This window comes from Aspergillus vadensis (genome assembly GCF_003184925.1).
Source record: "Aspergillus vadensis CBS 113365 unplaced genomic scaffold BO88scaffold_8, whole genome shotgun sequence".
NCBI classification, from domain to species: domain Eukaryota; kingdom Fungi; phylum Ascomycota; class Eurotiomycetes; order Eurotiales; family Aspergillaceae; genus Aspergillus; species Aspergillus vadensis.
In genome coordinates, this window is record NW_020292046.1 from 399,383 (window position 1) to 422,065 (window position 22,683).

Consider the following 22,683-nt stretch of genomic DNA (forward strand, 5'->3'; position numbering starts at 1 on the left):
TCCCTTCACCCCTCTGTATATTTCCCGGGCATTGATCCTCCCTCATCATTCTTTCTCTCCCCCCCCCCCCCCCCCTCATTCCTTTCTGTCTCATGCGCGGATGGGAAGCGATTTGAAAGCTTCCTCCACAAGAACAAAAGAACTTCCATTCATCTATTGTACAATTTTACCACTTTTTGGGAAGGAGCACTGGTGGCTGGTTCTGGGCTTGAACAATTTTGTAATATAGGACTTACCCGACGGGAGAGCCGTCTGTTTATATCTACTGTTAATGGAACAGACACTGTCTGTCAACATACTTATCATTTAAATTTCAATTTTTCTTTGTAGAACTACTAATTAAGCTTGTAGTGTTGTGATGCTATCAAATGCTCTCCTGTTGTATGCATGCAACTTGGGTACTCCCGGCGATAGTCACGGAACAACCATTCCCCGCCCACCGGCAGAATTTCCCAATGCAGCACTACGTCAAAAGTTCCCATCGAGACTGGATTTGTCGCGACGCTGATTACCAGTTCTATATTGGCGTGAGTGGCTTGATCCAGAGCGCCTACAAGTGAAGGCACTACCGTTGAAGCCTCAATCTACCGCGAACAAACCCCGCGCGGTACCATTCACCGTCAGCCATCCCTCCGCGCAAGACTTGCAGCAAACCCCAAACGAAGTCGCAGGCTACCAATCGACCTGCCAATATAATCTCCACCATCTTCACCTCAAAATCCATAACAACCAACACACAAAATGTCCGCCCAACGCCAGGCCTCCTCCGCCTCCCAAACGCCCCTCATCTCCCCAGCAGAGCTTTCCTACCTCTACACATCACTATCACTCCCCGATGGCCCCATCCGCCCCGACGGCCGCTCGCCCACGCAATTCCGCCCGTTGACCGCAGAAACAGACATTCTGCCTGGCACCAACGGTAGCGCGCGCGTGGGGTTCGCCGACGGCACGCAAGCCATTGTGGGAGTCAAAGCGGAGGTGGAAAAGACCGTTGTTGCAGCCGAGGCGCTGAATTTATCGCAACAGCAAACGCAAGAAGATTATGCCGATAATGAAGGCGGAGAGGGCCAGAAGACCTCCAGTCATGGTCATGGATCGTGGGTGCAGATGTCTATTGAGATCCCCGGTTTTCGGGATGATGATGCCCTCCCGGTTTTCTTGTCGGAGATGATGCGCGAGCCGCTTGTTGAGTCGGTTTCTGGGGCTGGTGATGGGATGGGTGGGGATGAGATGGCGGGTGGGTTGAAGGGGAGGTTGGTTATTAATAAGAGGTGGCATTGGAGGTTGTATATTGATGTGAGTGATCTCTCTAGGGGGGAGAGGGAGGAGGGGTGAATGAATGGTGCTAATGATGTTTGGTGCAGGTGCTGCTGCTGTCTCAGCCCTTGTCGTATCCGTTGCCGTTGCTGTCTTTGACGACTCATTTGGCTCTTTTGTCGACTAAACTGCCTAAGCTCAAGTCTAAGGGAGAGGAAGATCCCTTCTTCGATGATGATTGGAATGCCGCTGAATATCTATACCCCCGCTCGCAGTCGGGGCCTCGTCTTTCTTCTACGAAGCAGGTCCGGCCTCCTGTGACGCTGCTTGTTATCTCTGTGGGCGATAATGTCATCTTTGATCCTAACAGGGAGGAGATTGCTGTTGCGGATACGGTCCTGGCTGTTTCTGTCACCCAGGACAGTGACTCGGATGGCCTGAAACTGCTTTCTATTCGCACAGTCGACCCCCCGTCTCGTCTTACGCAGCCGGGTGTATCGAACTCGGAGAACGTGGCGACTCTGGGCTCCACGGCCGCTGCGGAAGAGGCCGCCATGACGGACCCGTCTACTGGCGAAGAGGTCGCCGGCGTTTGGAGACCCCGGCGGGGTGGTGTCAAGCGGCGCACGATTGCAAAGATGCTCAAGCTGGTCTTGCAGAAGGGGGGTGTTGGTGAAGAGGTCCTCGAGGGTCTTGAGGGTGTCCAGGTGGGCTGATCGATTGGTCGATGTGTGACTGAAAATATTGCCTAGGTTGTGGATAGAACCATGGAGGGCATGATACCCGCGCACCACCGCAAGAATGGACCATATGGGATACAGTCCCGTCGCTATCTCCGATACCGATTACAGAGCAAGCGGTGATCCTCTGAAGGGAGCTTAGACAGGTACATTAGACACAATAATACCGATCTACTACCTCGTGCTGTGAGGGAGTAGGGTTCAAGGACCGAAGCATGTCCAGCATGCCAATGATACTCCATTCTATCCAAGCTGCATTCCACTTTTCAAATCTTGGTTTTCGTAATTAGTCCTTCAATCTTCATCACACGTCACCCTTAAGCCATACATACTATGCACCTTAGCCTTTACCCACTATACACATCTAACAAGACAAGAATACCGCCAGCGGCATCAACATAACCCCCACGCCCACGCCCACGCCCACCACCCCAACCCAACCCTAGTATACAACCAACCAACCCCCACAAAGAGAAAGAAAAATTCACATCATAGTCTCCCCCTCCATCATCCTCTTCATAGGATTCCTCGGCTGTCTCTCCTGCCTCCTCCTCTCCTCCTCACTAACATTATCCAAATCCGTCTTGACCCCCTCCAACGCCCTCCCCACCACCTCCTCCCTCTTCTCCCTCTCATGACCCTCAACCGCCACCTCCAATATCTCCCTCTCCAAGCCAGGCACAACCTCCCACTCCACGCCCGCCTCCTCCAACCTCCTCACCCCCTCCGACTGCCCCACAAACGTGCCCGGCTCCTTCACCCCAAAATACACCTTCTGTATTCCCCGTCCCTCCCCACCCTGTCTCGTCTTGATGATCCGCTCCACGCACGGCGCATTACCCGAGAGTCTCTTCCCGCAGGGTTCCATAGTCACATACATGACTAGTTTCCTTTCAGGGTTGTCGTGGGGGAGGACAGTGTGCACTTCCTCGTCAGGCACGCCGTGCACGGAAGCGTAGTTCGATAGACAGCATTGTTCGGCGTGCGTGTTGCCGGCTAGTTCCATTGTGTAGCCGGTTGAGAGTAGGATGTCGGAGGAGTAGCTGGGACTTGTGTCGGCTTTGCTTCGGCTGAGGAGGAGAGCGCCGACGCGGAAGTTGGTTGGGAGCGCGGGGGCTTTGCGCGCGAGCGTGAGGCATTGGGTCATGTAGGTGAGGTGGGGGGTGCTGGGGATTCCCGAGTCTGTGGTTGTGGTTGTGGTCATTTCGGTGGGTGTTGTGTTTGGATTGGATTGGTGTAGAATGTGTATGTGTATGTGTGTATGTGCTGTGTGTAGAGAAGGGGAAGAAGAGTTATTTATGTGATAGTTAGCTAGTATGAGTGGGGGGAATAAGAGTATGACCGCATAGAATACTATCTGAAAGTTAGGTTATCGATTGATGCCGGCTGGTCGGGCTAAACTTCTTTAGGAAAGATAAGTGGGATTCGCGTCCCGCGCGTTTTGGGGGTGTTTGTCTGGTTTGATTTGATTGCGTTGCGCGAGAAACATTCACGGCCGAGGTGTTATGTCTTCTACCTCAGCTGGTTCCATTTTTCTTAACAGACACATCTCCCCTTTTCTTTTTCTAGTCACCTACTTGGACCTTTTTGGTCTCTTGGCCAGATGCCTATCACGAACCCCCACCACCGCTACAAATGGAAAGTTGGGGAGGATCCAGAGGGGCCTTTTTCAGAGGAAGAGGAAGTGCGGCAAAAGGTCGAACGCGATGAAAACGGTCAAATAATCATACCCCGGCGCAGGGTCCTTGATTTGTATGAGATTCTCGGTCTCGATGACCAGGCGACTCAAGATCAGATCAGGGCTGCTTATAAGAAGAAGGCGCTGAAGCATCATCCTGGTACGTATATACTTTACTATATCTATCATCTAGCTATCACTTGTGTGGGATGGGCTATCTAATCATCAGTAACAGACAAGGCACCCCCGAGCAAGAAAGAAGAAGCGAACAGCCAATTCCAAAAAATCGCCTTCGCTTACGCCGTCCTTTCTGATGAACGTCGCCGCGCGAGATTCGATAAGACCGGTAGTACGGAGGACGCCTTGGACGAAGATGAGGATTTCGACTGGACGGAGTTCTACCGGGAGCAGTTCGCGACTGCTGTTGATGTCGATGCGATCGACAAGCTCAAGAAGGAATACCAGGGGTCTGAGGAAGAGGTCAAGGATATCCTGCAGGCCTATGAAGTCCACCGGGGCGATCTGGATAAAATCTACGACTCTGTGATGCTGTGTAATGTCATTGATGATGATGAGCGATTCCGCGCCATCATTGATTTGGCAATTGCGGAAGGAAGGGCCGGGAAGTATAAGAAATACACGGAGGAGCCGGTTAAAAAGCGTCAGGCCAGATTGAAGCGGGCCCAGAAGGAAGCGAAGGAGGCGGAACAAGTGAGCAAGGAGATGGAGGAGAACAAGTCTAAGACGGGTAGGAAGAACAAGGGAGGGAGGAAGAAGGAGGATGGCCCCGAGGACGTGGGTGACTTGGCTGCGATGATTAAACAGCGGAACCTTGGTCGTCTTGACAGCCTCATCAATCGGTTGGAGGAGAAGTATAACGTGGATAGTGAGCTTAATGAGCTGGGGCCGGGGCCGAGCAAGACCAAGAAGACGAGGAAGAAGCGAAAGTCGAGTCCTCCTGAATCGGCATTCGAAGAAATGGCTGCGCGTGGGGAGAAGAAGCAGAAGAGGACCAAGGGGTGAGGTGTGTTATCTTTGGGTGGACTGTCTTTCATGCGTTATTTTTCTCTTTTCTTTATCACTACTAGTGCTGTCTTTGGGGTTGGGGAGTTCAGGTCATGTAGGGACATATCCTTTCGCGGCATGGTACATTGAGTGATTTGGCAATCAGGCATGGGAGTGCATTGCTTTTGTTTTTGCTTTTGCCTTTTTTCCCACCCTGGGATTCTATTTTGACTTCTGCACATTGCTATCATTGAGTGCCCAATACATAAGTAGTAGTGCTGGCAGTAATAAGACAGGCATACCTTGTTGACCGCTAGTAATTGGGAAGGAGGTGCTGAAGGGGGCAAAGGAGAGAACGTGACCATGACAGCTTCGGCCGTGATTGAAGGAACAAACACCTCACCTCCAGCATAATTAAGCAGCCGGTTTACTGCATCCTGCGTACACAGGTCCACCTCGATTGGTGAAGAATCGATGGGTTCGCATTCCAGCTGCATCCAGGCAGGAGTGAAAGTGTGAGACTAACAGCACACACACACTCTCTCCCAGCCAACCGATCCTCCCCAGGATGATCGCCAGCATCAAGCCCTGGGGGAGGGTCAATGCAAGGGATGCTCATCACCGGTTGGTGGCACCTTGCACCACCTGGGTCACCATGATTGATTGTGCTTCGTTGCTTTATAAGGATCAGCCAACTGCTCGCTGATTGTTCGTGATACCCCGCCATGCCGAGCTTTTGGACGCCTTGGCTTGTTCCAACTTGGTCGTCTCGCCTTCCTCCTTCTTCCTCTTCTTCTTCTTCTTCATCCTCTCCCCACACAGCTGGGTGAAGCTACCCTATCCTTCTTCATTTCCCTTCACACTTGTTCACCGTCCACGGAGGCATCCGAGCTACTTTGTCTCCTCTCCGTCGGCTTGCTGGCCAGACGCCAGCCTTCCTCTCTTCTCTTCGGTATCATCCGAGGTAGAAACGCACTGAGTGAGGATCGCCGTTGAGTTGCAGCCGTTGCGCACGTGGAGTTCCGGTCTCCATCCAGCTCCATCATTGTCGCGTGCTCCTCAAGATCCTATCTGAACCTCAGCTGGGTCTATACTTATAACTATAAAGCATCCAACGTAAGAAGCTCTCCTGCAACGGAATAGCAACCTTAAAAGAAGAGAATCCTGGTTCTAAAAGCGGGACAGGACCTGGGGACAAAGCTCGGAATCTCAGCAGCTTATGACCATTTCCCCTCCTCTCCACATTCCAAAGCTGGGCACTGGCAGAAGCTGGGAAGCTAGCTAGGTTCGTCATTTGATTCACATTAATAATTTAGCCCACGGGTTAGTGTTTGGAACCCGCCCGCGCAAAGCCAAAGACAAGCGCGAGGTCGTACCCCACAGCCCACCATGCCGTACTATAGCAGAAAGCCCGCCCACATGTCGCTGGAGACCGCTCTGGAGGAAGAGCGACGGGAGTTGCTAGAGGAGATGGGCGAGAGTCCCTCGACGTCTCGGCGCCGGAGCTTGCTGGACATCTCACCGAGTCCCGGCTTCTTACCCCCGCGGCATGGCTCCATCGCCGGTATTGGCGTGGGCGTGACTCCCCCCTCTTCAGTCCGACATCATTCACTCTATTCTTCTTCTCATTCTCCACTGCCTTCATCTCCTCGTCGCTCTTCCGCTACCGCTACCACTACCACTACCACTACCGCGACAACTTTTAATCCATCGCCCGCCACTGCAACAACCGCTCCCCCAACTCCCCGCGCCACTACATCCTCTGTCGCTCCCCCTTTGCCTTCTGCGCAGAGGAAAGGGTCCGTCCAATCCGACGGATCAGTCTCCCCCACCCGATCCACCGACTTGGCGTCAGGCGACAAAGAAAAGCTGGGAGACAACAACAACGGCGCCAGCAACCAGCAGAATCCAAATAAGCCGGAACATAAGTCTGGTCCCAGCATCCGCTGGGATTTGTCAACCAATATGCCGCCCAGCGTCGCCAACCGCAATGCGGCCAGACGGAATGCTGCTCAACAACCTCAGGAGAAACCATCCAATCGGCTGCCGAGCATGGCCGCGGTGATGTCAGGGCTGGATCTCAAAGTCGGGTTCCCAAGTTTCGTCAGAGGCAGGGACTCTAGCAGTAGCCGCAGCAATGCTACGCGCGGAACTTCTCTCGACTCTCGAGTCTCCTCTCTCAGACCGGCTCGCTCTAGCTCTCCTAAGCGCCGCTGGCTAAACCCCAATACGCGTGGACCGGTCGCCGATCCGGTGAAACCACCTGTGGTAGCCAGTAAAAAGGAGACCAGCCCAATGGTGCCTGCGACTAAGGAACCTACTAATCCGGATTCCCGCCCAGGGTCTCCCGAGCCTGAAGCCAAATCGTCGGCCCCGGGCGAGGAGCGATTGGAGAAGGATCGTTTTGACAGCGAAAACAATCCAATTGAGACCAGTGACGAGGATGCCGACGAATCCACCTCTAGCGACGAAGACGCTGTTCATGAGGACGATTCAGACGTCAAGCGTGGCCGGAAAAAGGCCGTCGAGCAGGAAATTTCCGCTAATCCTGGACCAAAGCCGCTCACTACTACGAAGACTGCACCTGAATTCCGTCCAAATCCCGATACGGCGGATAAACCGGAATTGATACACTCAGCGAAACAAGGACCTGTGCTGAAGAAGCCTGATGTTCATCCACGGACCAGCTTCGACTCGGCCTCGGCCACCAACACTCCGTTTGGATCCGAAGATGAGGCAGAGCTGTCCGATATCAAGCGAGCCCAGAAATTGGGCATTCAGATGTCTTCTATCGACAACACAGTCCAACATCGGTCCATCCGGACGATCATTCGTGGAGACTACGCCGAGGCACAGGAAGAGACCGAGAGCAGCCGCCGACGGCAACGCAAATACCTTGTCGCTACTGATCTGAGCGAGGAGTCTGTGTATGCGCTGGAGTGGACAATCGGAACTATCCTCCGGGACGGTGACACCATGTTCGCTGTCTGTGCTATGCACGATGAGACCGCCACGCCTGCTTCAGTGCAGATCGGCGACGGCGCCAAAGCTATTCAAGATGCGGCGGCCGTGGTTGGGTCACAGACCGCAGAGACTGCCGAAAAGGCGCAGAACGATTCAAACTCTCACCTTCCTCGCGCATTGTTCGGTCGTCTGGGTACGGACAGCAAGCCGAGCTCGGTGGATGCTCGCGGCATGTCCAAGGCCGAGTCGGAACGTGTCCATGCAGTCGAAGTTATCTCGCAGACCTGTGTTCGGCTGCTGCGCAAGACGTTGCTCCAAGTTCGCGTAGCCGTCGAGGCAATTCACTGCAAGAGCCCAAAACACATGATCACTGAAGCTGTACGTGTCCTCCTCACTCTTCGTTCTTACATTGCTAACTGATTTAGATCGATGGACTTGATCCCACCCTGGTCATCGTCGGAGCCAGAGGCCGCAGCGCACTCAAGGGGTAAGCTTCCACCCACCTACAACTTGACACCAACAGACAGTAATTGACATGACCTCTCTCACAGCGTCCTCCTCGGCTCCTTCTCCAACTATCTGGTCATGCACTCATCCGTTCCGGTAATGGTTGCGCGCAAGAAGCTCAAGAAGCAGACCAAAAACAAGAAGACCAACGTCCGCTTGTCCAACAACCTAACCACACCAAAGAAACTGGCTCTCGCCAAGGTGGACTAGAATGCTAGCCTTCTCGCCTTTACTCTTTCTCTTTCTTCTTTCCTATTGTTAGCTTTTCTACGATACCTTAACAGGTCTGGTCATATCATGGCGGTCGGCGCATATCTTACGGTCGAAATGTGATTGTCTCAGTGTGGTGGTGGTCTCCCTTATTCGCTTCTTAACATGTATGATTACGATTTGATTTACTATTTCTTATGACGGCCGGATTGTGACGACATTAGCTTAAAATTATTAATGAGGATGGGTCTATTATTATATTATAAAAAAATTGCTTCGCTGTCAACCTTGTTCACAGGCTGTAGAATGTATTTCCTGTATGTTCTACCAGTAGTACTCAAACCAACTGATTAGTTACAAAGCACTCAGACTAAATTCTATAGCGGTCAAAAAAAGCAACCACATCAGAAAGAGAAATAAAATACCCAGCGCATAAAATCACAAATTCAAGTAAAAGTCCAATCAATTCTAGCTAATTCGCTGCTGCTCACACATGCAATTGTATATCAGACACGCAATAAGAATATAAAAAAAAATCCATAACTATTTAAGTAGTAGTAGTTTTAGCAATGCAATTTGATGTCTATTGCTCAGCCGGCTTGGTAGGCTCCCCGTTAGGAGTCTGCTCCTTAGCAGCACCGGGGTGGCGAGAGCCCTTATCCTTCTGCTTCTTCTCCTTCTTCTGCTTCGGGGCCGGAGGCGGGTAAGCCTTCAGCGTGACCTCCTGCCAGTCGGGGTTGGCGTCGAAGGCGGCGCGGATGGGGGCAGTAAGCTCGACGATGGCGTCGGCGACGGCGGGCTTGAGGATTTGGGGGGAGAGCTGGATGGAATTGATTAGTATGGTGTGGATACTATGGGTTATGAGGAGGGTGGTTGGGGACATACAATGTCGTTCTTGTAGTCTTCGTGCATCTTCTCGATGTCGGTGTACACCAGAGGCTCCAGGCCGTCGCGGTCGCGGGGAACGCGGAACTCGGGCTTGCCGGTCTTCAGGGCGGCCACGGGCAGCAAGACGTACTGGACGAAGGCGAGGATACCGTTGTTGTCGATCTCCTTGGGAGCGGCCTGCGCTTTGCGGATCTTCTTCTTGATGCTGTCGACGGATTCGAGGAGGTCGATCTTGCTGTCTGGTAGGTGTTAGTGGTTGACTGAGGGGAGGGGGTAATGTGGGATGGTGGACAGTACCTTCTTCACTGGAGCTCATCTTGCCACCGGAGAGACCGGGGACCATGGCGTTGCAGAGATGCGCGCGCTAAGGTGTGTAAGTTTGAGTTCGTGGTTTGGCAATGAGTATGGCAATGCTCTCACCTTCTTGTAGCCAAGCTTGGGGTGCCACTCGGTCGACGCGGCGAACAGCTTGCGCTGATCAAGACCACCGAACTGAGCGTCCACATCCAGGTACTGCTCGTCGAGGACCTGCAGGAGAGGGTACAACAGACCACTCAGGGGACCATTGTTGGACTGCTTGACGATCTCAGCACCGGCGCGCTTCGCATCGTGCTCCGAGACCACGGAGGACAGACGGTAAACGTCCATCACGTAGTCGGCGTTCTTCTGGTAAGAGCTGCCGCGAACGAAGCGGAGTTTTTCGGTCGAGACACCGACGGCCTGCAGCAGAGCGGTGATAGTGTATTCATAGTATTTCGCGCGGTGCTCGACGATCTCGAAAGTCGACTTGAGGGAATCCAGGTTGGCGTGCAGATCGGCGATCAGGATGGTCATCTCCGCGCCGGCGGCGAGGAACTGGGCGATCTTTACGGCGGGCACTATCGAGCATTATCGTTAGTGGGGGTGATTAACGGCCACGTTTGTTCTCGAGGGTAATTCGTACCCAGGTATCCGCAGTGAGGCTTGCCAGTCGGGCTAGTACCTGTCGCATTGTGAAGATCAACATGTTAGTTGTACCGCTTTAATTGATAGGGAGGATCTTGTGGCGGGAGGGGAGAAAAAAAAGTACCCCAGTAGATCTTTGGGCTGCGTCCCTCGGCCAGGATGGCCTCAATGATGTCCTTGTTGAGAACCTCCTGGAGGTTCTCGGTGATGAGGGCAAGCCTCTCGTCCGCGCTCAAGTTGGCCATGGTTTTGTGAGGATTGAAAGGTATGTGAAAGGAGAGGGGTTGAATCTCGGAGGCGGGGTATAAACTGTTCCTGGTGAGTCAAATCGGCGGGCGATAATTCAATCAAAACTGTCAAACTTAGCCCGGGATCATCTGTTCTTCCGGTGGCTTTTAAAGACTGGCTCGGAATGGGCTCGGAATTGTTCCTTGACTTGCATTTAAGACAATACACACTTACTGTTATTGTAGATCAGATATTAATTAGATTTCAAAATTTTACAGATACTATGTATTCTTGTTATGAATATTACGACAATGATATTCTGAATGATACATACGGATACTGCATCAGTGCCACGTCAGATTGGCTGGTGTATGTGCTTATATAATCCAACGGCAGCACAGGCGATAAGATAAGGAACAGGCCAGACGGTGGACGTTGGAGAAACAGTATGGGGTAGGATGCAGGCTATCAACAGCTGTGCATGTCATCGCTTACAACTTAGGATCGGAGACACCAATCTATGATCGGACTGTCTGATACTTTCAATATGAGAGGAGAAAGGAGCAAACTTATGTTGATATAGAGTTGATCTTAAGCTGTCCCGACTCGGTGTCTCCATACCAGGTCAGTCAAAGAGTATTGCATGATGAGTATAGCTGTAATAACATATCCCCATACTTATACCAGAATAAATAACTAAATAGATCTATATTGTAGTAAAAGCCACCTGCATCAGGGTTGATGATGCTTTGTATCTAGCTCGGCAGGAGGTAGACTACTACTCTAGTGTAGCATCACGTGGCTGGTCTCCGGCTGGTCACCGCCCGTGCGGCGGCGTGGAGCAGCCAAAGCATACGTCGACACTCGGCCTCGACTAAGGAGCTGCTGCTGCTGTCTCTCCCCTCAACTTCCCTCCCCCGTCTTTCGGTCTCCTTCTGTGCGCACCTGCTGCTTCTGCTGCTGCTGCATCTCTCACCATGGCCGACTTTGTTGATCCCAGGATGACGAGCGTCAAGCCTCGCATCCGTTACAACACCATCGGAGGTATCAACGGCCCACTGGTCGTTCTTGATAACGTACGTCAACCTGCATTGTTGCGCCGCTGCTCCCAACAACGGGTCAGCCTGTATACATATAGCCAGCTTACCAAGATACCCTATAGGTCAAATTCCCCCGTTACAACGAAATCGTGTCCCTCACTCTCCCCGATGGAACCGAGCGGTCGGGTCAGGTCCTCGAAGCTCGCGGTATGTCCAACATCGCATGCGACAGCGGTTACGCTCAGATAGCTAATATGATATTTCTGGTACAGGAAACAGGGCAGTCGTTCAGGTACGAAACATATAGCAGCTGTGGCGTGCTAGTGATATGGCTTATCATGCGGAGCATTAACGGGATGCGATCATACTAGGTCTTTGAAGGAACTCCGGGTATCGATGTCAAGAGGGTATGGATCCAGAACTTTACCACTTAGGGATCGCCAGCTGACCTTGCCAGACGAAAGTCGAGTTCACCGGTCACAGCTTGAAGCTGGGTGTGTCCGAAGACATGCTGGGTCGTGTCTTCGACGGTTCCGGTCGCGCAATCGACAAGGGCCCCAAGGTCCTGGCGGAGGATTACCTGGATATCAACGGTCAACCTATTAACCCCTACTCTCGTGTATGTATATGATGATTGGGCTGGATATGGCTGTGCTGATAAGATCAGGTGTACCCTGAAGAGATGATCTCCACCGGTATCTCTGCCATCGATACCATGAACTCCATTGCTCGTGGACAGAAGATCCCCATCTTCTCTGCTGCCGGTCTCCCTCACAACGAAATTGCCGCTCAGATCTGTCGTCAGGCTGGTCTGGTGAAGCGCCCTACTAAGGACGTCCACGACGGACACGAGGAGAACTTTTCTATCGTCTTCGCTGCCATGGGTGTGAACATGGAAACGGCCCGTTTCTTCACTCGCGACTTTGAGGAGAACGGCAGTATGGAGCGTGTCACGCTGTTCCTGAACTTGGCCAACGACCCTACGTATGTGCTACGCCTTTTGGATAGACGCAATAGCTGACTTTGCCAGGATCGAACGTATCATCACCCCCCGTCTTGCCTTGACGACCGCCGAGTACTACGCCTACCAGCTGGAGAAGCACGTCCTGGTCATCATGACTGATCTGTCCGCCTACTGTGATGCCCTTCGTGAGGTGTCTGCTGCCCGTGAAGAAGTGCCGGGTCGTCGTGGTTACCCCGGTTACATGTACACTGATTTGTCGACCATCTACGAGCGTGCTGGACGTGTGGAGGGCCGTAACGGATCCATTACTCAGATTCCCATTCTGACCATGCCCAACGATGGTATGACTTCTTTCTAGAGGGTTGGTTCGTGAGCTAACAAGTATAGATATCACTCACCCCATTCCCGACCTGACGGGTTACATTACGGAGGGACAGATCTTCATCGACCGTCAGCTGCACAACAAGGGTGTCTACCCCCCGATTAACGTGCTTCCTTCCCTGTCTCGTCTGATGAAGTCTGCCATTGGTACTGGACGTACTCGTAAGGATCACTCTGAAGTGTCCAACCAGCTGTACGCCAAGTACGCCATTGGACGTGATGCCGGTCAGTTCCCTCCATGCCAGAATATAAGCACATACTAACTTAGAACAGCCGCCATGAAAGCTGTCGTTGGTGAGGAGGCTCTGTCTTCCGAGGACAAGCTCTCCCTGGAGTTCCTCGACAAGTTCGAGCGCACCTTCATCAGCCAGTCGCCGTACGAGTCGCGCAGCATCTTCGAGTCGCTGGACATTGCCTGGAACCTGCTGCGCATCTACCCCAAGGACCTGCTCAACCGTATCCCCAAGCGGGTGCTGGACGAGTTCTATGCGCGGTCGGCGCGCAAGATTGCCAACAAGGACACCCGGGACAACACGGTTCCGGAGCAGACCCAGGGCGAGACGGCCGATCTGATCGAGACATAAGCTGTAGAAGCCGTGTATTTGGGTTTAGTCATGTTCAACCGAGTGAGCCAGCAACTTATTTCCTGTGGTTATTGCCAGATGCATATACAGTCCGTAGTTGTATATCTATGAATTCTTTTATTCCTTGACATTAAGCATCATTCAACCAACCATCTACGTAGTAGTCTAACTATCTACTTTTTCTGAAGAGCTTCTTTCCCCACCCTCCCACACAACTCTTTCAACACCCCCCCCCAACCACTCAAAATCACTCTTATCCAGATACACCTGCGCCGACAACCTCATCCACAACCACCCATTATACTCAAACACGGGCACAAACGTGTTATACTCATCCAGGAGCGTGTTCTGAAACCACAGTGCCACCTTCCCCGCCTCTTCCTTCTTCACCACCACACACCCCCCTTCACCCTCTTCACCATCACCACCATCACCACCATCACCAACCCTAACCAACAACCTCACATTCGTCATCGCACACCTCGTCAACAACCCCTCCTCATCCCTCAACACCTCCGTCCCCAACATCCCCGCCACAAGGTCCGCCGCCTCATTCGCCAACCTCTCCAAATACCCATAGATGGCCTTCTCCCCACCACACACCTCGTCCCGGAACTTCAACGCCTCCGGCACACACAAATAAGGCGTATCATCATTCGTCGCCGTCTGCTGAAACAAATACCTGAACGCATCCGCAGTAGTCCCATTCACGCGTGCCTCCTCCGCCGCAGAGGGGGAAATATACCCCCAGGAGGTCGGGGATGTCGTGCGCATGAGATGTTGGTGTTGCGGCGCGACGTAGAGCACTGCGCAGCCGCGGGGGATGTAGAGCCATCTACACACACCAAACACATATCAGCATCACATCCCAAAGGGAAGGAGAAAGGGGGATGTAAAGGGGTCATACTTATGCAAATTACTCGTCCAAAAATCGACCCCCAGGGTTCCCAAATCCACGTCTAACATACCCACCCCATGCGCACCATCAACGACACTCAACACCCCCAACTCTTTACACTCCCTCACCAATGCCTCAAACGGGAACCGCACCGCCGGAACACTAACCACCATATCAAACACCGCTGCCTTGACCCTCAACCCTTTTCCTCCGTTCTCTTCATTCCTAACCCGCTCCACCACATCCCTAAACCTCCTCACTATCTCCCCATGAGAAATAGGTAGGGTATACTCCACCTTCCTTAGTTTCACACCAGTACGTTCCTGCAGCGCAAGCAAGCCGTACTCGATCGCTCCGTAGATGGTGTCGAAGTAAATGATGACATCATCGGAGGTGAAGGGGATGTTGTGCAGGATGGTGTTGACCCCCGTCGTGGCGTTTTTGACGAAGGCGAGGGAGGTGGCAGGGGCGTGGAGGAGGGTGGAGAGTAAGTTCAGGGAGTGTTGGGCTTGGGAGGGGCAGAGGCGTCGGATGAAGAGGTCGGGGTGGGATTCGGCGGTGGATTGGTGGGCGCGGAGGGCGGATTGGATCCGGAGGGGGTAGGTGCCGAAGGATCCTGTGTTATTGTCTATTGTTAGGATTGGTGTTGGTGGGGATTGGGGGGATGGGATGGGATAGGATGAGATGGAACTTGCCGTGGTTGAGGTTCTTCCAGTTGGGATCGAGGCAGAAGTGTTGGCGCATGGGGGCGCCGTAGGGGATTGGGGTGGTCATGGTGATGGTACTAGTAGTAATTGATGGTGTAGATAGAGAGGGGAGGGAATTGAGAAGTGGGAATACTGGGCAAGGTCGGGGATACGATAAGCACTATTTAAAGAGGAGTATGTTACCCCTCATGAGTCACAATAACTATCAAGTAAGTGAATGGTTATAATTAGAATCATACTTCAGTTATAACCTTAATCTACGTCCCTCCGATAAGACAGATTAAGTTAAATCTGACTCGGCCAGAAACGCTGTTATGCTACATCATCCATTCGACATACACAATAGCCAATGCGCGGCTCCGCTTCTAAATCCAAACATCTCAAATCATCTCATCTCCCTAATCATCCTGCATTGCATCACCGCTTGCCCTTCTTGCGGGGCGCAACCACCTTGAACGCTGCGTTTCCATTGTCCTCCTCGCGATTCGCGTTCGAAGATCCCTTCTTGGCTACTTCGCTCCATCCGCCCGCGTTCTTCTCCGCAAAGGCACTAGCCGACACAGGGTCCACGATGCCCTTGTCGGCCAGCTTACGCCGCCGGATGAACTCCTCCGCGAACCGCCGGCCGTCCAGCGTCTGCGAGTTGGCGTACACGGAGTCCGAGATGATCTCCGCCTCCGCAGGCAGGAAAAGCAACTGCTGTACAAAATCGTCCACTATATCGCATTAGCTATGAGCATTTTCCACCATTTTCTGCGACTTACCATTGATGTTGCTGTTCAGCCCCTTGCCCAAAGCAAGCTTGGCCCACTTGGTGAACTCCTCCACGGCGCGGTTAGGGTTGGCCGGAGGCGAAGCGACAGCAACCGTACGGGGAGTCGCGACAGTCGCCGGCTTCGGCTTCACGGGAGAAACTGCCACCGGAGTTGCGCTGCTGGTCGAGCGAGGCCCGGCGGGAGCAGCCGGAGGGGGCTTGGGCTTGCCGCCCGCTCCAACAGTCGTCCAGGCACCCGACGTGCTGGCGCTGGCAGGGACCGGAGACGCCGCTGGAGCCTTGCTGGCAAGATCCGCATAGCGCTTTCCGGTCGAAGACGGAGCAGTCGGTGGGCTGGCAGCCGCACTCTGAGCAGCAGCGGCGGCAGCGGCCAGACGCTGCTTACGTGCCTCCTCTTCCTTCTGGATCTGGGCCAGAGTCTTCTTAGCGGCGCCAGAAGGAGCGGCCTGACCCTTGTTGTTCCAAACTGAGCCTGAAGATGTAGGAGTAGCAGGAGAACCAGCGCTGGCCCAATTAGCCGTCGACGGGAGGCCAGGGGCCTGGGCCTGGACTTGGCTGAGACGCTCCTGCTCGGCCAGCAGCTGGGCACGGCGTGCAGCAGCCGCCAACTCTTCCTTCTGCGCAGCGCTGCGGGCCTCGGCCTCCTGGATCTCCTTCAGAGAAGGACCCTTAGGCACTTCATTAGCTTCCTTTGCCCAAGGCGCGATCGAAGTGGTCGGCGCCTCCACGGGAGTCTGGGTCTGGGAACGCGAGTTGGCAGCCAGAGACTCAGCAACATTCTGACGGTTGCGCTGAGCAGCCGGGGCCGGGAGCGGCGAGGCAGAGGGCGGGGGAGGGAAGGGCTGGGGCATGGCACTGTCTTTGGTAGTCCAGGCCGCCTCACCCGCATCGGAAGTTTGCTGTTCCTGCTGCTCGCGCTCAAGCTGTTCTTGTTGCTCCAGCTGTTCCTGCTGCTTGCGCTGAGCAGACGCGGCCTTTTGCACCTGCTGCGACAACGTCAGTGTAGGCTCCTCAGCCTCAGCCACCGGCTCGACCTCCTCAGGCTCAGACGGCTGGGGGACCGTGGCCGGGTGCGTGGGCAGACCCTCGGCAGTCCGGAGGCCCAGCTCACCCTCCTGGGCTCTCAAAGCGTGGAATTGGCGGAGGCGTTCTTCCCGTGCTTGCTGGTCGAAGAGGTTGTCACCCTGGGCGCTGTCAAATTGCTCCTGCTCCTGTTGCAAGCGAGCACGGTCCTGGAGCATGCTGGCAACCTGTTGCTGATGAAAGAGACTGTCAGGCTGACGAGCCGCAAAAGAGCCGGGGGTGCCGAAAGCGAAAGGGTCGGGACGGTTCACGTTCAAGCGGTCGAGGAGGGCGGGGAGCTGATCCTGGGGGGTGCCCAGTTCAGTGCCGAGCATCTGGGGACCGATGTTGGGCAGCGGGTTGGCTCTCACCGGTCCGGCAGCGTCGAAGAAGCCTGCAACAGACTGGGGTTGCTGCATCGGAGCTTGAATCGGAGAGGGTTGGAAGCCAACTGGCGAGGCGATGCTGCCAAAACTGGGCTGGCTGTGGAGGCTGTGGGCACTGGAGTGATGCTGCAGCTGGTGCGGGTGCATCGTGTGGGGGACACCCTGAAACTGCATTTGCTTCATCAGCGCTTGCTGCTGAGCGAGGTGTTCCTTCTGACGTGCCATCAAATACTGCTCCTCCTGCTTCCGGCGTTCCAACGCATTCTGCTGCTCCGCGGTCAAAGTGGTACCAAAGCTGGGGAAACTGCCGGGGAACGGAGGCTGAGCCGTGCCGGTAGTGTTCCCAGTCCAGGGACCAGGGCTGGGGTCGGGACCGTGGGGAATGCCGATCTGAGGCACCAGGAAGGGTTCGCGCGAGTTGCCGATGCGTCGCACAAGCTGTGCAAGGGGTTCGAACTCGGGGTCCTCGAGCTTCTTGATCTGCAGGTCAGGACTAAAGAAGCCTGCCTTGAACCAGTCGTGCATCTCCAGTCCAGTCCAAGGACCCTGGATGTTGCCCTGCGGATCGCGGTAGATCCAACGCATCCGATCCGGCATCACCATGGTCCGCTGTTGGGCAGGAGGCACAGAGCCAGCAGCTCCAGCCTGACCAGGCGTCTGGCTGGTTGGGGGTACATCGGGCGCCATCGACGTAGGAATAGAGCCCACCGCAGAGACAGGGGTTTGCGAAGCTGAGGTGGTTGCGGGCTGGCCAGGCTGGCCCGGCTTGTCCTGCTGGGCGTCTAATTGTTGCATTAGGACCTGCTCATACTCAGACATGTCGATATTCTTACCGGGTTGGCGAGCGGCCTCCTCCAGAGCGGCCAGATCCGAACGTCCCTGGTCACCTTGCATTTGCTCCTGCATGGCGGCCGGGAACAGAGAACCTAACTTGCTGGAGCGGCCCAGACTGCCCGTGCCAGAGATGCCGGCATGGGGGCTGAACAAACCACCACCGCCCAAAGTCGACAGGCTTGGGGACTGCAAATCACCCATCGTGCCGAAGATAGGATCGCCGAATCCACCAGCGAAGGCCGAGCGTTCCCGCGTAGGAGTACCCACGGCAGCGCTGGTGGGCCATCCGGCCGGACCACCCAACGACGACAGACCTCCCAACCCACCGAGGCTGGAGAAGCTGCGGTTTCCAGCGGCACTGGACGTTTGGCTTCGATCGATTGAAGGCAAGTCGATGCCCGATCCTACCCGTCGGATAGAGCCAAACGCGGACGAGGTATCACGAAGGCCAGTGATGCCGGGATGCGTGGAGTTCTGAATATCGGAACCATCAGTCTCCACGTCATCGTCGCCGCCGCCGCCACCACCACCACCACCACTTCGGTCGCCGTGGGGGCTCTGATATGGGTTCGTATTAGTGGGGCTGGTGGGTTCATGTCCCTGCAACAGACTTGGAGTAGGGTTGCGCGAGTTCTCATGGCTTTGCATCAATTCCCGGAATCCAGGGATGCTAGAGGTCATCCCAAAAACCGAGAATCCCAGCTGGTCCGCAGGTTGAGAAGGAGTGTTGATCTCCTGGGACCCGCCAAGAGCGGCACTTCCGCTGCGAGGCTCCTCCGAGAAGGGGTTCGTCTCGCTGCGGCCAGTACGCGTCTTGACGGGTTCTCCCCAAGGCGACTGAGCACGCTTCTCACCCTCCGTATCACCCAAGCGTTCCAAGCTACTAAGGGACGACTTCTCCTTGATAGTGGCCGAAATGTCCTCAGAGCTATCCTTCGAAAACAGCCCCTTCAAACGGCTCTCTCCGCGGAGACTACCAAACCCAGCCTTCTTTTCGGTTGTCGGGGTAGTCGCTGTGCCCAGAGAAAATGCACCAAACGCTCCCATGGGCGAAAAGTTGGCACTTTGCGACGCAGATCCCCAAGGGGAATTCGAGGCGCCCGGTGCCGCGCTCAAAGGATTGGTCGAACTCCGCTTCAGGGAACCAAATGGAGAGGCAGTCTCGGCGTTTGCATCTCGAGCGACGTTCTCCTTCTCCTTCTCCTCCCATCGGGCGGCGGAAGAGGTATCTCGGAAATCGGTCTTGCGGCGCAAAAGGGAGGGGGGCGGGGTGGAGGTGTTCGGTTCGTCACGGAAAAAGCGAGAGCCGCTGGTGGTGGGAGACATGGGATTCCCAGTCGAGTCGCCCGTCTCCCGGCGTCTGGGGCCGGGGCGCCCAGCACTGGGGGATGCGGTGTTGTAATTATTCATATGGCCTTGGGAGATGGACAGCTTGCGTCCACCAGTACCGGCGCCAGTGTTCTCCTTCGAAGCGTTCGTCGGTGGCGGCTTAAGAGGGGAGTTGACGGAGAGAGTAAATAACTGCGCTCCTTCAGCACGGCTCCCGGAAAAAATTTTAAAGCAGAAACACGCTCAAGCAGCAAGCAAGGCGGGGTAAGCAAAGAGACAAACCTCTTTCTCATCGTCCGTCATATCTACCAGGCCCAACGGCTCGACCTGGCCCCCATGATCCCAGCACACTTCCGGGCCGGAGGGGTTATCCTTCGAATCTTCCCGTTTCCCCCAAGCGCCGTTGACAGGTGACGTCTCGTGGGGATTCCAGTCAGCTACGAAGTAATCTGCAACATTCTTCCCCAGTACGCCCGACTCTCGTTGGGTTTTGTAGAGACTAAGTAGCTGATCCTTTGAATAACGCGTGTCGGTAGCTGCTCCGTTGCGGAGTGCGCTGGACTGGTAGGTCGAGGACATATGCGGAGGAGTGTAGGTGCCCACGGTGGGAGTGGTAGCCGACGTGGGTTGGCTGGCATCCCGGTTGTGAGAAGGGTTTGTCGCAACGGACGGACGGCGGAAAGTCTGTGTTGCTCCATTCATGCGAGTTCGAGACCTGCATGTCCCCGGTTGAGGATGAGTTGTCAGTTCAACTCCGCCACGCAAAACCGCCGGGAGGGACTAGGACGGCGGCCAAAGCAGCGGGTAGACCGCATAGAACCAGTTAGAAGAGCATTGCGTACCATTCTCCACCGGCAGAGCCATCCCCTCTCCTGTTCGAAGAGTCGTGGGTGTTGCCAGCGGCGGCCGAGGCAAAACTAGACGGAAGTGGCGTGGGCATTATGAAGGTCGGTAGCTGGGCGACGGACGATAAGAATGCCGGTCCAGTTGGGGAAAAGAGAGAAGTTCGGGGAGACGAGAATCTAGAAGAAAGGTTTAAGTTAATACCGTGAATTGTGAAAACAAAAAGGAGCGATGCGAACGTTTTTTCTGGGGGAAGATGTGGAAGGGTGGGTTGGAGACAAGCAGCAGTCCGTAGAGCTGGTGAGGAGAACGGATCAGCGAGGGGGAGAGAGGCAGACAGCAAGGTGGAGGAGGACAGTAAGACGATTGGGGGGAAGCAAAAGAACACACCTTTGTGTCTTTGGGATAGAGATCTGGAAAGAAGCCGGGGGCGGATTGAGAGTCGAGGTCGAAAACAAGAACGCTAGACGATCCAGAGTCGAGATCAGAAGATCGAAAGGATTGAGAGTTCCTGGCAGGTCAAGAAAAATGAAGAGGCTTGCGGCGAATTAGCTGGTGGCCGTGGAATTACCACCGTACCGGTCGTGACGGACGTGACGAAGTGACTGTTTTCGTTGTTTTTTCTGTTTTTTTACTTCGTTTTCGCGCTTTTGGTCGTACCGCCAGATCGCCTTGTGCGACCGCAATTGGTTTATTATTATTATTACCTCAGCCCACACTGGTTGTGAAACTGCCGCACAAATTGGTGGTCTGGTTTCTGTTCTTTTTTTTCTTCGCTGGACAGCTTCCAGGGAAGGTCGGGTATAGATAGATAGCTCATCCTCAGCCTTACATGTGGTGCAAGCTGCCCATCGCAATTAATTTCAATCTACAGGTGACAGGTCAGATTTGACCCGACTACATATCTCCAGTTATCCCAAGATTCCCCCAAACCTGGAGTTTGATGGTGCATTTCCGGGACAGTGCGTGGCCATAATATCCCCAGACAAACCTACGACGGGTTACTGCCACGCAGACACCGTCACTGGTGGTTTGGCCGCAAACGCTGTGGTTTCTCTCGACGTGTCGCTTCAACTCAACGTCAGAGAAATCCCACTGGGATGGAGAGGAAGCTCTCCCCCGGGTATTTTTAGAATGTCAAAATTTTTTGAGGGTCGGGCTATTTACATAGTATTGTGGTTAGCCAGCTTCCAACTCCCTGCCTTCTACCTTTTCATTGTACATATACTATTCAAAGCTAAGCAGGTAATTCAGCACTGCATAATGTAAGGCATCATCAATGAATTGTGTGGGAGAAGTCAGTGTCGTCACTCTGAAAAACAACCTTCCGTACCAGCCCCATACATACCATACGGCCAAAGTACATGCCAGGTACACCCACATACTAAATTAGGTGGCCAGTGACTTGCCAGTGACTTCCATCCGTACCGTGCCCCAACCTCCACTCTGCGGCCTGAGGCACGTATCCCATCGCAGCTTTACTTAACAAGCAATCATCAACAGTCAGTACAACACAACACCACAATCCTCGATCTGCAACAATCCGGTTTGCCTGCAGTTCTGGGGATAGACATGTTTGTACGGCCATCGGCTTCTCGTACGACCTTTCATTCAAAATCTACATGGATGATGCCTGTGGTTTGTTTCTGTTCTCGTGTCATCCACTGCCAATATACATTTTATTGACAGTTCTATGCTCAATCAAAGACGCCTTCATTATCAACATTGAGGATAATCAGACCAGAGCTCATGTGGACTGCAATCGCGCGAACACATACTGTGTAGGGATAGAGCCGCTGTGCATTCCAGACGAACGCGAACAATCTCCCGCAGTTCACCATTCCTCCAGACAGAATGCTGATCTGTCAACTGCCATTTACGGTACTCTCGCAGATCAATATCATAACTTCTAATGGCAGCGGTCAGAATCGCATAATTGCAAACAGAACCCAATAAGATCGGCGAACCAAAACCGCACCGTTTCAAGACCCATCTAATATAATAGTATTGTACAATTAGCCTACTCCTTAGCATCAATTTGCGTCGAGGTCAACGAAAAAGCTTCAGAAACATCCATATATATTCATGACATAGCTGCTATGGACAGACCTTAACAAGACAACATCCACTATATCCCACAACAGTACGCCTTGGCAAGATACACAGACACACCTCGAGCTCATCACCGTTTCCACAATCCCAAAGGGGCTGCAATCAATTCAGTTGATATGTTTCTGGGAATAGTTATTTCAGAACAGACTCTCGATCCTCCTTTCCGCTCGGTCTAAAAATCGGGATCTAGCAAGGCAACAGCAGCTCTCAGACAGCAGGCCATCTGCAATGCCATCTGTCTTTCATAGCTAGTTTGTCTTTCCCGCTTTACTGACATCTTAGAAATAAGTGATTCTCCTTCACTCCTAGAGCCAATCTATAATATGGCCAATGGCTCAGCCCCCTC

At 53.9% G+C, this 22,683-nt stretch overlaps 9 protein-coding genes across 9 annotated transcripts; 5 read left to right on the forward strand and 4 right to left on the reverse strand.

Annotated features, from left to right (window-relative positions):
- The first annotated feature begins 489 nt into the window (after nucleotides 1–489).
- Nucleotides 490–2,289, forward strand: BO88DRAFT_487066 (exosome non-catalytic core subunit RRP42). Its single transcript, XM_025712517.1, has 2 exons — nucleotides 490–1,296; nucleotides 1,365–2,289. The coding sequence occupies exons 1-2, from the start codon at nucleotides 742–744 to the stop codon at nucleotides 1,971–1,973; spliced, it is 1,164 nt and encodes a 387-aa protein (XP_025564085.1). The 5' UTR covers nucleotides 490–741; the 3' UTR covers nucleotides 1,974–2,289.
- Nucleotides 2,290–2,481: 192 nt separating this feature from the next.
- Nucleotides 2,482–3,333, reverse strand: BO88DRAFT_487067 (putative DRAP deaminase; the record flags this gene model as incomplete). The annotated part of the gene is made up of 1 exon (XM_025712518.1): nucleotides 2,482–3,333. The coding sequence occupies exon 1, from the start codon at nucleotides 3,199–3,201 to the stop codon at nucleotides 2,482–2,484; it is 720 nt and encodes a 239-aa protein (XP_025564086.1). The 5' UTR covers nucleotides 3,202–3,333.
- Nucleotides 3,334–3,501: 168 nt separating this feature from the next.
- On the forward strand, nucleotides 3,502–4,972 carry BO88DRAFT_386160 (DnaJ domain protein). Its single transcript, XM_025704774.1, has 2 exons — nucleotides 3,502–3,835; nucleotides 3,911–4,972. The coding sequence occupies exons 1-2, from the start codon at nucleotides 3,601–3,603 to the stop codon at nucleotides 4,696–4,698; spliced, it is 1,023 nt and encodes a 340-aa protein (XP_025564087.1). The 5' UTR covers nucleotides 3,502–3,600; the 3' UTR covers nucleotides 4,699–4,972.
- Nucleotides 4,973–5,738: 766 nt separating this feature from the next.
- BO88DRAFT_260314 (universal stress protein family domain protein) lies at nucleotides 5,739–8,624 on the forward strand. The gene is made up of 3 exons (XM_025702282.1): nucleotides 5,739–8,022; nucleotides 8,070–8,131; nucleotides 8,196–8,624. Exons 1-3 carry the CDS (start codon nucleotides 6,070–6,072, stop codon nucleotides 8,359–8,361), a joined length of 2,181 nt encoding a protein of 726 aa, XP_025564088.1. The 5' UTR covers nucleotides 5,739–6,069; the 3' UTR covers nucleotides 8,362–8,624.
- An 11-nt stretch (nucleotides 8,625–8,635) lies between these two features.
- On the reverse strand, nucleotides 8,636–10,439 carry BO88DRAFT_386165 (tyrosine--tRNA ligase TYS1; the record flags this gene model as incomplete). Its single annotated transcript, XM_025704775.1, has 6 exons — nucleotides 8,636–9,181; nucleotides 9,247–9,488; nucleotides 9,547–9,613; nucleotides 9,670–10,127; nucleotides 10,193–10,231; nucleotides 10,319–10,439. 6 exons carry the CDS (start codon nucleotides 10,437–10,439, stop codon nucleotides 8,945–8,947), a joined length of 1,164 nt encoding a protein of 387 aa, XP_025564089.1. The 3' UTR covers nucleotides 8,636–8,944.
- Nucleotides 10,440–11,285: 846 nt separating this feature from the next.
- On the forward strand, nucleotides 11,286–13,519 carry BO88DRAFT_403930 (H(+)-transporting V1 sector ATPase subunit B). Its single transcript, XM_025706482.1, has 9 exons — nucleotides 11,286–11,498; nucleotides 11,585–11,669; nucleotides 11,735–11,754; nucleotides 11,834–11,869; nucleotides 11,920–12,081; nucleotides 12,130–12,446; nucleotides 12,493–12,767; nucleotides 12,814–13,032; nucleotides 13,081–13,519. The coding sequence occupies exons 1-9, from the start codon at nucleotides 11,400–11,402 to the stop codon at nucleotides 13,389–13,391; spliced, it is 1,524 nt and encodes a 507-aa protein (XP_025564090.1). The 5' UTR covers nucleotides 11,286–11,399; the 3' UTR covers nucleotides 13,392–13,519.
- Nucleotides 13,520–13,556: 37 nt separating this feature from the next.
- On the reverse strand, nucleotides 13,557–15,115 carry BO88DRAFT_487072 (putative aminotransferase family protein (LolT); the record flags this gene model as incomplete). The annotated part of the gene is made up of 3 exons (XM_025712519.1): nucleotides 14,985–15,115; nucleotides 14,299–14,905; nucleotides 13,557–14,226 (listed from the first exon to the last, which is right to left on the reverse strand). The coding sequence occupies exons 1-3, from the start codon at nucleotides 15,061–15,063 to the stop codon at nucleotides 13,557–13,559; spliced, it is 1,356 nt and encodes a 451-aa protein (XP_025564091.1). The 5' UTR covers nucleotides 15,064–15,115.
- Nucleotides 15,116–15,413: 298 nt separating this feature from the next.
- Nucleotides 15,414–20,699, reverse strand: BO88DRAFT_386172 (GYF domain protein; the record flags this gene model as incomplete). The annotated part of the gene is made up of 6 exons (XM_025704776.1): nucleotides 20,616–20,699; nucleotides 20,225–20,404; nucleotides 19,665–20,097; nucleotides 18,053–19,574; nucleotides 15,761–18,001; nucleotides 15,414–15,712 (listed from the first exon to the last, which is right to left on the reverse strand). Exons 2-6 carry the CDS (start codon nucleotides 20,320–20,322, stop codon nucleotides 15,414–15,416), a joined length of 4,593 nt encoding a protein of 1,530 aa, XP_025564092.1. The 5' UTR covers nucleotides 20,323–20,404; nucleotides 20,616–20,699.
- Nucleotides 20,700–21,761: 1,062 nt separating this feature from the next.
- On the forward strand, nucleotides 21,762–22,243 carry BO88DRAFT_403933 (uncharacterized protein). The gene has a single exon (XM_025706483.1). It carries the CDS (start codon nucleotides 21,848–21,850, stop codon nucleotides 22,136–22,138), a length of 291 nt encoding a protein of 96 aa, XP_025564093.1. The 5' UTR covers nucleotides 21,762–21,847; the 3' UTR covers nucleotides 22,139–22,243.
- Nucleotides 22,244–22,683: the final 440 nt, after the last annotated feature.